Genomic DNA, 14,004 nt, shown 5'->3' with positions numbered 1-14,004 from the left:
ACTCTCAAATATTTGAAATCTTTTTGATAAATAAAAGTCATAAATTCAAATCTTGCCTGTATTATACAGAATGAGTAGCAGCTCAGATTTCTAGGATAGTTAGCAAAGTGAAAATCATAAACACAACTCCCATCTAAAAAGGAGAGTAACTGTGAAGTGGCTCTTGTCTTGGAGAGCCCTAGTGTAAGGAGAGATCATCAAATGAATGTGTAGTGTGCAATTCAAAAAGCTGCTCAAAGGAAAAGACACAGTACTAAGGAAGGTGATGAAATTCATGTTAGGGCATAGTAACAGAATTTTAAAAACTTCTTGAATGAAATGACACCCAAATAAAATCCCTTCACTGATGTTATACTTCTTAGAGTCCCAAAGCAAAATCCATGGTTTATGTCTTAAACTACTTCAGTGTGGTTCTTTATCTACTGTGAAGATGTACTCTGAAAGCTTATGTCTCAGGAAGACTACCTACTTACCTTGTCATCACATTCTCCAATAGGTAGCGATCCACCAGGTGGCTTTTTCAAGTCTAAATCTATTTAGTTTTAAATTTTTAATATGGTACAATTAACACTGCATATTCAATCCATTTGCAGTGTCTACATTTTTTGAGTTCTTGGCAGCTACATGTGAGTGGTCGCTACCATATTAACCAACACAAAACATAGTTCCATCCCTACAGAAATATGTGCAGAATGGCTACATTCAACAGTGCTTTTATTCTCAGACATGCTTTTCATGCATTTTTTCCTTCTGTTAAATTAAAAATGGTTTTGTTGACCAAATCTGCTTGTCAAATGTCCCTGATCCTAACTCTATACTTACTTAATTTTTCTAAGGCATCTTGGGATTGATGTCAAGATTATCAGACTTAGAGCAGAATCAGCAACTGTGTGGTTGATTGAATTACTGGGTGTGATGGGTAAAATGCCAAAGGGTGATTGTTGTAATCAAATTGAATTCTTAGATATTTTCACACCTTTGACCCATGCGCAGGAGTAGACAAGATACAGCCAGACCTCTTTACAGTGTCCCAAGCACTTATTTCGCACCACTTGTTCAATCTCCAGAATAAATTGCTTACATCTCTGAAGTACTGAGAAAAAACACCTCTTCTCTTTGTTCAACCGGCAATGTGTGAGGGGATGATGGATAGCTTATGCTTGTCAGTGTGTAGGTATAGTGACACTCTTGCTGACACCATGTGGCTTTTGCAGATCATGCTGGGAGAAGGGATTCTGTACTGCTGCCTTTCCAAAAGAAGAAATGGGGCTGGCCTGGAACCCAACATCAATGCTGGGGGCTGCAACTTCAACTCCTTTCTCAGAAGAGCCGTCAGATTCGTTGGTGGGTGTGAGGAGCCAAAAAGAAAGGAAATGCTTTTCTGCGCAGAAATACAATGTCTAATTACAGATATTAAACCCTTAAAGCTGTAATTTAGATGTATACGTTCAGTATGTGGTGAGTTTTACATTATACAGGAAACTTGTTCCAAAACAGAATCTAGGATCTCTATCAAAATGTGTTATTTAGAGTCATGGCCCTGGTTCTGTGAGCTAGCACACCGCACATTTCAGGGCATTTTTCCAAATGCTGGTTGGAGCATAAATTGACTTTAAAATTGTTTCACAAAGTGTATGTTTTAGGGGTTTTTTTTCCCCCCTGTGGAAGAAGGAAAGAGTAGATGCAAGTTCCAAGTAGCCCTGGCTGGCCTCAAACTTCATATGTTGCTAAGGCTGGCCTTGAATTCCTCAGCCTCCTGCCTCTACCTTCCAAGTGCTAGGATTGCAAGTGAGTAGCACCATGCTCGATTTTGTTTTGTTTTTCAATGGAGAAAAATGTCAGTAGGCCATCATTGACAATGCTTCAGAAATTAATTTTATTCACCTAAGTAAGTCTGTTCCTTTGTGGTTTCAGCCAAAGATACCGTGCATGGGACTGTCACCCTAGACTGCTGCATTCTGGTTGTTTTCTTGGTTAGACTCTTTATGCCACCCACACACACCTTACATTTTTTTAATGAAGTCTGTAAGAAAACTACAGCCCTGACTAAGAAAATATCTGAATCATACTAATTCCTAAGTCACAATTAGCATGAGACCATCTTAATGTAGTTTGAGCCACAGATTTCTTTTTACTTTTTTCGCTGACTTAAATGGTCATCTACGATACCAGACACCAACCTGAATGTTTTACATTCATCCCGGTAAGTCAATATAAGGTTATGTTTACCTATAGCATATCAGCACAAAGAAATTGGTAACTTCAGATAATATCTCAAATAATTACATTAAATTTTCTCTCCCATGACTGGCTGTGCATCATTCCCTAAACTTTGCTCTTTGAATATATCTTCTTAACACAATATTGATATGGTAATATCATAGCATAGCAACATTTGAGGTAAGGAAATAGAACTCCAAGATGTAAAGCTGAACACAGGCCGGGCCGGCGGTGGCACACGCCTTTAATCCCAGCACTCGGGAGGCAGAGCCAGGAGGATCTCTGTGAGTTTGAGGCCAACCTGGTCTCCAAAGCAAGTTCCAGGAAAGGCGCAAAGCTATACAGAGAAACCCTGTCTTGAAAAACCAAAAAAAAATTAAATAAATAAATAAATAGATAGATAAATAAATAAATAAATAAAAACCTGAACACAGAGAAATGTTTCCATAATAGAATATAATGCTATGGAAGAAGGAGTGTATACTCCGAAATGCTATCAGCAACCTCACCCTCCCTGGGCCTGGAGAGTCTCATCTTCCAAAGGTAAAATAAGTTGACTACCTTCTTATTTGGTCTTTACATAGACCATGCAAATCTCAGATCACACTGCCTGCTTCTTGTGTCCTACACACAGTGATCTATGCTACATCATGTTAAGAGTGAATTCTAGGGGAGCTGGAGAGGTGGATCAATGTTTAAGAGTACTTGTGGCTTTTCCAGGGGGACTGGAGTTTGGCTCCAGACAGAATCCACATTCAGCAGCTTACAGCTGACTGAAACTCCAGTTCTGAGGGATCTAACACCTTCTCCCTGTTCTCTATGGATATCCTTTCACTACTGTGCATACTCGTACACCTATATGTAAATAAATTTAAAAAAAAAAAAGAATAGACCTTATGCATGCATCTAGGAACTGGAATGCAAAGATCAGCTTTCTGTGCCATAACTCCTTGGTGTAATTGGAAAATGAACTGAGGCTGTGATGATTAAGGAACAATCACCAGAGGAGAAAAATGAAAATCAGTGCAATGTGACACTCTTGGTCTGGAGATGGTGAAGGGGTGCCTCTCAGAATGATTTCTGTGGGTGTCTCATGAATCAGAATGAATGCAGGGAGTCAAGACAGCAGGGGAAGAGTAGGCGAGTTCTAGATCATCTGTATCTTAGAAGGAACTACTCACAAGATGAGCCAAGCAAGTGACTTCAAACATGCATAGAGATTGAGGATTTGTAATTTAAGCTTGGTTCCAGAATATAAAATTCAAATTTTGGCAGGAGATAAAAGAACATCTTCACCAAATAAGGCAGCTCCCACAGTCACCCAGGCTGTAAGTGTTGTTTGGTTGTTATGACAAATCCTGTCTTTCCCCTTTTTTGCTTAATTAGCACTCTTAGCAGTACTATGCTTTATAGAGAATGAGACTGGATTCTGTAGGGTTTAGTAACTGTACCTAGCATTATAGATGTATATAGCAAATAGGTGAGAAAAGAGTCCTAACAACTCAGAAATGCTCAGAACTTTTAAATTATTATTTTAAAAAATGTGTTGTGTGCATTTTATTACAAATTTAAGTAACATTTATTAAATTTGTTCTTCAACAATTTTATACATACAGGTAATGCATACTGACTATTCTCACCTCCTGTTCACTTTTATCTCCTCCCCATCCCTGTCAGCTCCTCCTCTTCCTTAAAATTTGTTTTCTAGATTACTGAACTATTCAGCTACTGATGGATGGGGGGGGGGGGGGGCAGTCATTGTCTTAGTTCCAAAACCACCAAACTCCAATGAATAGATTCAAACCCATGATCACACAGATGGCCCTGAATAAGTTCAGTTGATCACAAAACAACAATATATTAATGTAAAAAACATTTTTAATTCTACTACATTTCTCATATTCTGTACCTCTCCAACCATTCCTCAATTTTCCCCAGGTGGATGGCAAGTGACCTATGGTAAATCGTGTTGAGAACTGACCTTAGACACTGGAGACATGGTTCATCGGTTAAGAACACACACTGTTCTTGCAGAGGACCCAAGTTCAGTTTCTAGTACCCACATATAGCCACTCACAACTGCCTGTAACTTTCAAGCTCTGAAACTCTGACACTGTCTTCTGTACTCTGCAGGCATCTGTCCAAACAGGTGTACAGACCTACACAGAGACACACTTAATTAAAAGTAAATATTTATATATAAAAATTTACCCTAATTAACAAGAGTGACTATAGTATACTTTCTAGTTGGGAAATTCTCATTGTACTATTTTACTCTTAAATAACAACTTAGATGTTTAGAAAATTTCTGTATTACCTCTCAAATTATCTTAGAGAAAATGACAGCACATTATAAGGTCAACATATTAGTATGCAATAAACATTCTTAATTCTGACATAAACCTAGATTTAGCCATCAAGTAGGTAACAATATTTTCCATTTTGCTTCTAGGTGTCCATGTGTTTGGACTGTGCTCCACAGCTCTCATTACAGATATCATACAGCTGTCCACAGGATATCAGGCACCATACTTTCTGACTGTGTGCAAGCCAAACTACACCTCTCTGAATGTATCCTGCAAAGAAAATTCCTACATCGTGGAAGATATTTGTTCAGGATCTGACCTTACAGTTATCAACAGTGGCAGGTTGAAAACAAAACTCTAAACTATTCCATGCCAATACCTGTATCATATAATCATTGCACTATCCAACCATGCCATTTCAGTCATAATGATCTGTATTTTACTTTTATATTCAATGCAACAATCAATTGAATGACTATAACACAGAGATCTGCTAGTAACTTGTTCAAAATTTTCTCTTGAAGTCTCCAAATTTCAATTTCACATTCTTGCTACAAGCCTTTCTTTTACTGAACTTATATTTCATGTTCTATCACAACTAATTTAAGACATTAATGATCCATCCCATTATAGCTGACAGCTGCATTGGACTCACTTAAGTCAAATACCCAAAATCTGTGTTATATCACTTCTTTATCATTTATTTTAAAATCATGTAAATTTTGCTTTTGCTCAAGTTTGCAAAGAAGTAGCATCTGCCTACAGTTGCATCTCTTTTCTTTGAATGAACACAGAAATGTTGAACAGCTCCTGACTTGACATTTCAGAAAATTAAGGACACGAAAACCCAAGAAACTACTAAAACATTAATTTTTTCAACCAACAAAGTAAAATAAACTTACAAGACAAGAGAAAGTTTCTGAGAAGCTCAAAAGAAATAAGTAGAGAGATAACAGAGCACTAAATAATTATTGTGAAAACTAGATTTGTTATTAATGACTTCCTAACCAAGCAAATTCCCATGGACCATTCAGTAATTTTGAATCTATGTTGAAGAACCATGTCCTATAATCTTTCTCAATACTTCTATATTTTCTTCCCTGTGTTGAATAGCAAGTATCAAATAATTAGAAAAGCAATAATATAAATGAGTCTTTTTCCATGATTTTATTCCACTGAAAGAAATGTCTAGTCCTTTTTCTGTGTGTCCTTTTCTGTGTGTATTCTACTGACCAGTGTTCCAAATGAATCTTGCTCCTTAAGATTTTAGAGGTGACAGTCATATTTAAGTGAGCTAAGCAGAGAAGCAGCTTGTTAAAACAGGACTTTTCTATATATTTTAGAGTATGAAAGTGCATTGTGATCTACTGGTATGGGGAAATAACTTCATTACTTAATGTAATGAAACTATTTTGGAGCATAAAAATGTTTAAAACATCAAAACCCTACATTTTATGAACTTTAACAAGAAATTGATATAATTTATAAACATAATTGATATAAAACAAAGTTGTCTTCCAACTCATTTCAGACATCACATGTTCCTTTGACAATGTCATACTTACTCTCTACTTCCTTTCATTTTAATTGTTACTGAAAAGTACATCACTGCTATTCTTTCATGCTAATGGTGACCAGCAGTGTTCAAATCACTTTGGCTTTCTCAGTAAACTAAATATAAATTAAGGCTACGGCTTCTTGTTTTGTGGCCTTAAGTTGAACATCTTACCCAGCCTTCTTGAGATGGTTGCTGACATCACATTCAAACTAAAATGTGCAATGTGGCTGTCTTTCTTTGGCAGAAAGTCATTCCCATCCCAACATGCGACCCTTGCTGCCTTTGCTGCTGTATATGTGTCGGTAAGTAATGGGCTCCTTGTTGTAAAATGTGACCTATAGAAAAGCCAAGGAATGAGTGTTTTCTCCAGGTGACTAATTAGATTATAATTTAGTCTGCTTCCCTTTAATACCATAGCATCTAAAGCAATTATCAGATGCTACTTCTAAAAAAAAAAAATGGTAGAACTAAAGAATTTTTCCCCAGTGAGTCATAATACTTGCTTAACCTTGGACCATTTTAATGCAATAGTTTGTTGGAAGATATTTATGAAATACATGAATGTGATAAAAAATCAAAGGGCTTTTATCAAGGAAGTGTACAAAAACACAGACAGGAACACAGCTTTCAGGGTTTATGTAACGACAGTGAGTTCTAGGTCACTGTCAATTTGATAAGTGTTAGACAATGAAGAGTCCTTGTGTTTGCCTGACACCACAGCCTGAGCAGTCTTTTGTGAGACAAATGTCCTGAGATTTTGTGGTATATAAGAGGGATATTCAGATGCTCTGGCCAAATCTATTGCTTCAATGTTTTTCAAACTTTCCCGCAATGAAATGAGAGCTCTGCTGTTGATGTTATGGATATTGTAATGTGCTTTCCGCCTTGGCAGGTTGAGAACTTAGCCATGGCAAGGGGAATGGGTGAAAGTTACGTCAGGTCTATCAGTCAGACTTTTGAGTTGAATTTTTATTTGCTTAGACTTTTCTAACACAATGGCCTTTCCAGCATGCTTAACTCACGTCTTTCATTTTAAAGATGTACTTCAATTCCACATTAACTGATTCCTCCAAGCTCCTGAAACCTCTCTTGGTCTTCACATTTATCATCTGTGGAATCATCTGCGGGCTAACACGGATAACTCAGTATAAGAACCACCCAGTCGATGTCTATTGTGGCTTTTTAATAGGAGGAGGAATCGCCCTGTATTTGGTAAATAACATTATTACTATTTAGTGAAGTGCAGTTTAATACAGAAAGGCATGCCTAGAATATTTTGTAGATTAATAAGTTACTCATGATGTACTTTATATTCATGAGAAAATCTTAGGGTGCATCATTATTCTAAGCCAAATTATACTCTACTTTCAATAAAATGATTTAATGAGTTCTTCTTATGAGCCAAAATTGGTCTGAGAATTGTTCTATCTTAAAGAAAGCACACAGAGAGAAATACCATGTTTACTGGAATTTTACACAAGAGGAAAGTGGATATAAGCAAAAGGAGGGATAGTGAAGGTTTAGTGAAAGTTGCTATGACAACACAAATGTATCACTTTCCTGAATGTATCTATGTTCCAACTAACAGTGAATTTTTATCATTTTACCATTTTCAAATCTCTCAAACATGCTAAATATCTCCAAGATGAGTATCTGAATTATAAAGAAACTAATAGTGCCTATTGAACTCAGTCATGCATGCATCCTTTCATTCATCTTACTTATTCATTATCTACCCATTGTTATCCACTATAAAACAAAGGAAAATAAGATGCATCCTCATAGTGTAATGAGAAGCATCAGCATAAATGGTTACAACATGCTTAGTGATGGAATGTGGTTCCTTGAGAATAGGAAACTGCCAAAGGAACATCAAGAAGCCTTTCTAGAAATGGTATGCTTTAAAAAAATATTTTAAGGTAAATAAAGTAGAAACCTCATTCAAGAGAAGATATTATCATACAAAGAAAGAGCTATGTGGAAGAGCAATTGGACAGAAAGGGGAGTGTTGGAGTGAGAAATGATGGCCAAATTAATAACTTGAAGAGTGGACTTATGGTGAGCACATTAGTAGACCAGGAAAATTATGAAACTAATAGGTTGCTGAGTAGAAAGGCATTTGAGGAGTTCATGATAAACTAATAGACATTCAAATAGTTATGTCTGAAGGACAGAAGAGCCATGAGTACTTTGGAAGTCAGGGGCATTATTTATAGAAGTAGCATTGTAATTATTTAGGGCATACAAAATTGTCAGGTCACAGAGTGCAAAGGATCCCAGGTCAATCAATATACAGGTGAAAGACAGAAACAGGCAACAAGAAGGAAACTAAGAGGGGCTGGCAGAAAAAAAAAAGTCAATTGTCATAGCCATAGTTCTCAATCATGTGATCTTGGTACTTGCAAGAATGGAATTGCAAAAACAAATGATTATGTGTAATGAGTTCCTCTTTATAAATAAGCAGAGCTAGTGATGTAACTTTAAATTGTACTCTTACAAGCTTTCTTCAGCAGAGAGGGATGGGACACACTGAAGTAGGTGGGTAACAATGACACATACACCAGGGTGGCTACAGGAGTGTGGACTGACAGTGAGTATTCCAAAAGAAAGGGAGAAGAGCATCCCCCACTTAGTCTGTGCATCTCCACTGCACTCCTGTAAGACCATGGTACCCTGACATTCATAGAGCTTTGCAACCAACCCAAAGGATCTATGTATGAAGTTCAACTCTTCCTGGCCACTCAGAAGCTTGATTCTTTGCCTACAGAATAAAAATATTGAAGAGGAGGTACAAAGCACAAGAGAAGCAGAGCACTCAGGAGTAGAGTACACAAACCCTTGGTTAGATTCCCAGTGCCACAATAATTAATTAAAGATAATAACCACTTGTGTCATATTTCTTTCAAAATAAGAATTAAATAACTATATCATCATTCTGAGCACTAAATATTATACAACAGGGTCAGAACTTGAGGTTCAGTGGCAGATTTTGCCAAATTAATGCTATTATTAATAGAGCATTGGGAAGCTCCTCCTGGCAGTAAGAGCACCGGTAGACAGTATTTAAAAGAAGACACTAAGAGGTAGGGTATCCAGGGCAATGATCACTCCTGTAATTGTAAGAATTACAGGAAGCAGCAGAATTGCAAATTTAAAACCAGCCTGGTCTACCTAGTGAAACCTTCTCAAAAAACAACAACAAAAATCAGTCTAAATATGATGGCACATGCCTGAAATCCTTGCACTTGAGAGACAGAGGCAGATAAATGGCTGTAAGTTTGAGGCCAGCCTGGTCTACATAACAAATTCCAGGCCAATTAGGGTGACATAGTGAGATCCTGTCTCAATACACACACACACACACACACACACACACACACACACACACACACACACGGCAGAGTGGAGGAGGGAGAATTTATTTTATTCCATTTGCACACTGTGCCCCAAAAATGGAACATTATCATTCCTAAGCATATGCTGCTCCTCAATGTCAAGCATTCTGTAAAATACTGAAACCATGAAATTGCATTCCTTAGACTTAAAAAGTAGACCCAGCCACCTTCAATTGAAATTAGCTCACAGGCAGACACCTGCTTCACGATTGTGTCTCTGGAAATCCAGCAGGCATTAGATCTCCTGTAACCAGGGTAACAGTTTTGAAACTGAAATTTAACCTTTTCCAAATCTAAAACAAACAAAAACCGGTGGACTAAGTATGCAGGCAAATCAAATAAAATTTGGCCCACATTTGTAATAAAGCAGCAATTTAGTCCAACTTTCCCGTTTGAAGGTCAAGTTTAAAGCAGATGGGCAAGGCTGGCGTTCGTGTGACTTGCAAGACTGTGTGTCCCTGCCCTCATTTCCAAACCCCACACGGCATTTTTATGAATGGTCCATTGTTCTCTATTTCCCGCAGCTCCTCTGCTTGCCATCAGAAGGTATGAGTGAAAATGGAAGGGAACATAAATTTTTTAGGCCTCTTGGGCTGTCACTCAAAATGAAGCTTCTAGTCCAGAAAAAAAAAATGAATAGCTTTGCAAAGGCAGGAAAATGTCCTTATTTCTCTCATTGTCTATCTTTTCTTTTCAAAACACAGAGAGTGTGACAACAACATCTGGTGGGACTGAATGGAATCATCCCTGTTTCGAAGTAATTAGTTCAGTGAGCTAGACAGTTGAAAGCTACTCCCCCCACACACACACACACCCTTGAGTTATTGGACTTTTTTGTTGTTGTTTTCTTAGTCCGTGGCATATGCACAGTATCTACCCCAGCTGCGTGCTCCTTTGGGCATTCTAAGGGAAAACTTATTAATTGCGTCTTCTAGTTTGTAATGTTTATTGTTTCCCCCCCACCACCACCACCACCAGGGCCTGTATGCTGTGGGGAATTTTCTGCCTAGTGAAGAGAGTATGCTCCAGCAGAGAGATGCCCTCAGGTCACTGACAGACCTCAATCAAGACCCCAGCAGGGTTTTATCAGCTAAAAATGGTAGCAGCGGTGATGGAATTGCTCACACAGAGGGCATCCTCAACCGAAATCACAGGGATGCAAGCTCCTTAACAAATCTCAAGAGGGCCAATGCTGACGTAGAAATCATCACTCCTCGGAGTCCCATGGGGAAGGAGAGCATGGTGACCTTCAGCAACACGCTGCCCAGAGCCAACACCCCCTCGGTGGAAGACCGAGAAGTGAGAAGAAACGCGAGCATCCATGCCTCCATGGATTCTGCCAGGTCCAAGCAGCTCCTCACTCAGTGGAAGAGCAAGAACGAGAGCCGCAAGATGTCCCTGCAGGTTATGGACACTGAGCCAGAAGGGCAGTCACCACCTAGGTCCATAGAAATGAGGTCCAGCTCAGAGCCTTCGAGGGTGGGGGTGAATGGAGACCACCACGTCCCAGGCAATCAGTACCTCAAGATCCAGCCTGGCACTGTCCCCGGGTGCAACAATAGCATGCCTGGAGGGCCACGCGTGTCCATCCAGTCCCGCCCTGGCTCCTCCCAACTGGTGCACATCCCCGAGGAGACCCAGGAAAACATAAGCACCTCGCCCAAGAGCAGTTCTGCACGGGCCAAGTGGCTGAAAGCCGCAGAGAAGACGGTGGCCTGTAACAGGAGCAACAGCCAGCCACGCATCATGCAGGTCATCGCCATGTCTAAGCAACAGGGCGTGCTGCAGAGCAGCCCTAAGAACGCTGAGGGTAGCACGGTCACCTGCACGGGCTCCATCCGCTACAAAACCCTGACGGACCACGAGCCAGGCGGCATCGTGCGGGTGGAGGCCCACCCCGAGAACAACAGGCCCATCATCCAGATCCCATCCACCGAGGGCGAAGGCAGCGGCTCCTGGAAGTGGAAAGCTCCGGAGAAGGGTAGCCTGCGCCAAACCTATGAGCTCAACGATCTCAACAGGGACTCGGAAAGCTGCGAGTCCCTCAAAGACAGCTTTGGTTCTGGAGATCGCAAGAGAAGCAACATCGACAGCAATGAGCACCACCACCACGGCATCACCACCATCCGAGTGACCCCGGTGGAGGGCAGCGAGATAGGCTCAGAGACGCTGTCGGTGTCCTCCTCACGCGACTCCACCCTGCGCAGGAAGGGCAACATTATCTTGATCCCCGAAAGAAGCAACAGCCCTGAAAACACGAGAAACATCTTCTACAAAGGAACGTCCCCGACGCGGGCTTATAAGGATTGAGCGATGATGGCCCTTCCTGCCATCATACCGGGGACCACCACCACCCTCAAGACCACACATTTATTCTACCTGTGCTTTTTGTTTTGTTTTTTGTTTGTTTGTTTTATTTTGTTTTTTTTTTCAGGAGGATTTGGAAAGCCTTCCTGCCCAACTAGAAGACTGTTCACCATCAGCCCGGAACTCTCATTGAACTACCACAGAAATCGTGGCATTTTTACACCAAGGGAAAGCACAACGCAAGACCAGAACTAATCTCATCACCTGAACAGTTCTTAAGACTGAGGCTTCACAGAGGGCAGTATTAAGACAAAGCGGTCTCCTTCTATGTATAGTATTTAACTTTCTGAATGTGCCAACTTTGCGATTTTTTTTTCATTATAATTAGCTGTGGGAATCCAAAACACACAGGTTTTCCCTACAGCAGAGGCCATGCAGTATTATATATTATTCATTTTTTGCTGAATCTGCACCAGAAGCGCAGTCTGGGAGGTGCTGATTATTACAGTTCATATACCATGTAAACTCTCAAACTCTACTTAGCTGTGACATAGTGGCGTGCAACCCCTCGTCAGAGAAATGCTCCTTTGTTCTGAAGATGTGGTAGAGTAGACCGTCCTCGGCTTCCCTGTAGTGGCTCTCTCACAGTGAAAAAAAAAAAAGTTTTGAAAAAGGTTCTGAGCATTTCTTTGAAAAAATGCATTTTTCAACATCTGAAACTCTGTAGGAATGTTTTCAGTGAAAGGGAATAACTAGTTATCTGCACCATTTTTCTGCTTTTTATTTAAGTATTGGTAATGCTGATTTCTGGTATTTTTAGTGAGTACATTTGCATACTTAAAACATTGTTTTAGAGAATATTTTGTAATTACTGTAATTATATTTTCCATTTTATGGCTTCTCCTTGGTTTATTGGGTGTTTTGAGGTTATACATATATTCTTCTATTTTGAAAAGCAAAAATGACTATTTACATTCCTTGTGTAAACTACACTGCTGTGAAGTCATAAACAAGAAATCTGAGCCAAAAGTTGAGAGATTGTGGGTTCCGTTGCCAGACATGTCGGTCAAGTTCAGGATATCTCCAACCTGATGGCATAGGTTATGATGTCAGTGAGTAATCACAAAATTTCATTTTGATATTGATCCAGAGAATTTCATTTTTGCATTATCCTGATAATAAATTGGAGCCACAGTGGGGTGAGCTTGACTCTCTTTCGTGACATACCTGTAATGAGACACTAACAGTAAGAATCTAGGCAAGTGCTAACTGATAAATCAAAATGTCTCACAGTATAAATCAAGGAAGTGTATCTTCAAAATACCAGACTAGGCATTGGCTTTTGTGCTTAGAGTGTAATTGGCAGTTTGGGCTGCCTGTCTTGAATCAAAAGCCTTGAGCCTAAATCAAAGGAAACCATATTATTGGTAGCAAGGAGAATACCAACAAATTATTTTGAAGTGTTTTTCCAAGTTAGATATTTAAAGGGTGGAGAAATATTTGGTGTTAAACACTGTTATGCCATATCTTAAGGATTATCATGTACACTTGATGACTGCCAAGAGGGAAAAAAGAAAGAAAACACAGAGCTGGTTGATCTGAACTCAGTGCAGTTTCCAATGCGAACAACAGCCGTCCAGCAAGGAATTCTTCCATCCCATTAATCAGCTTCTCCATGCAAAGGGCAGAGCTTTTTAGAGAACTCCACCTCCTAAGGCATTAGGAATTTAGTTGAAACCAGCAGAATTGAAAACTCTGGCAATAAAATACAGACTCAACAGTAACCCTTCTGGTAAGTTCCTTCTCAGAGAAGGAAGTGGGAGTAAAATGTTGCCTTCCCCACTTCTTACATCACACTGTCAGGACGTCCCTGCTGGCCTGGCCAGTTCCTAGAGGGAAGGCTGGACGGGTTTTAGTACTCTGAAGAAAAACCAAGCTGCAGTATTTGAGGTGCAGTATGATATTTCCTAACCTTTCCTATTTCTTAACGAAAAGATTTTAAAGTACTTCTCTAGTCATTGAATTTTTTTCTTCACACTATTGATATATTTTTTTCTACTCAAAGTGCCAAAGGCTACAGTTTTTAATGACTTAACAAATTGTACCACATTGTCAAGGAAGTATAATGATAGACACTAGAATTCAGACCTCTGCATGTATATTTGATAACACATCTTTTGTAAAAAATAAATAATTACAAAAAATTTGTTTACATTCC

General features: G+C 39.4%; 1 protein-coding gene across 1 annotated transcript in view; it reads left to right on the top strand.

Moving 5' to 3' along the window:
* Plppr4 (phospholipid phosphatase related 4) overlaps nucleotides 1-12,448 on the top strand; it is a 38,831-nt gene extending 26,383 nt beyond the window's left edge. The window contains exons 3-7 of the mRNA XM_036189946.1: nucleotides 1,215-1,344; nucleotides 4,673-4,868; nucleotides 6,329-6,386; nucleotides 7,123-7,296; nucleotides 10,458-12,448. Of these exons, the coding sequence (XP_036045839.1) occupies nucleotides 1,215-1,344; nucleotides 4,673-4,868; nucleotides 6,329-6,386; nucleotides 7,123-7,296; nucleotides 10,458-11,789 (1,890 nt within the window). The 3' untranslated portion in view covers nucleotides 11,790-12,448. The remainder of the gene's footprint in view (nucleotides 1-1,214; nucleotides 1,345-4,672; nucleotides 4,869-6,328; nucleotides 6,387-7,122; nucleotides 7,297-10,457) is intronic.
* Nucleotides 12,449-14,004: the final 1,556 nt, after the last annotated feature.

Source organism: Onychomys torridus, chromosome 6, assembly GCF_903995425.1.
Source record: "Onychomys torridus chromosome 6, mOncTor1.1, whole genome shotgun sequence".
In the NCBI taxonomy this organism is placed as follows: Eukaryota; Metazoa; Chordata; class Mammalia; order Rodentia; family Cricetidae; genus Onychomys; species Onychomys torridus.
Note: the sequence above shows the minus strand (reverse complement) of the source record. Positions and strands in the feature narration are given on the sequence as shown.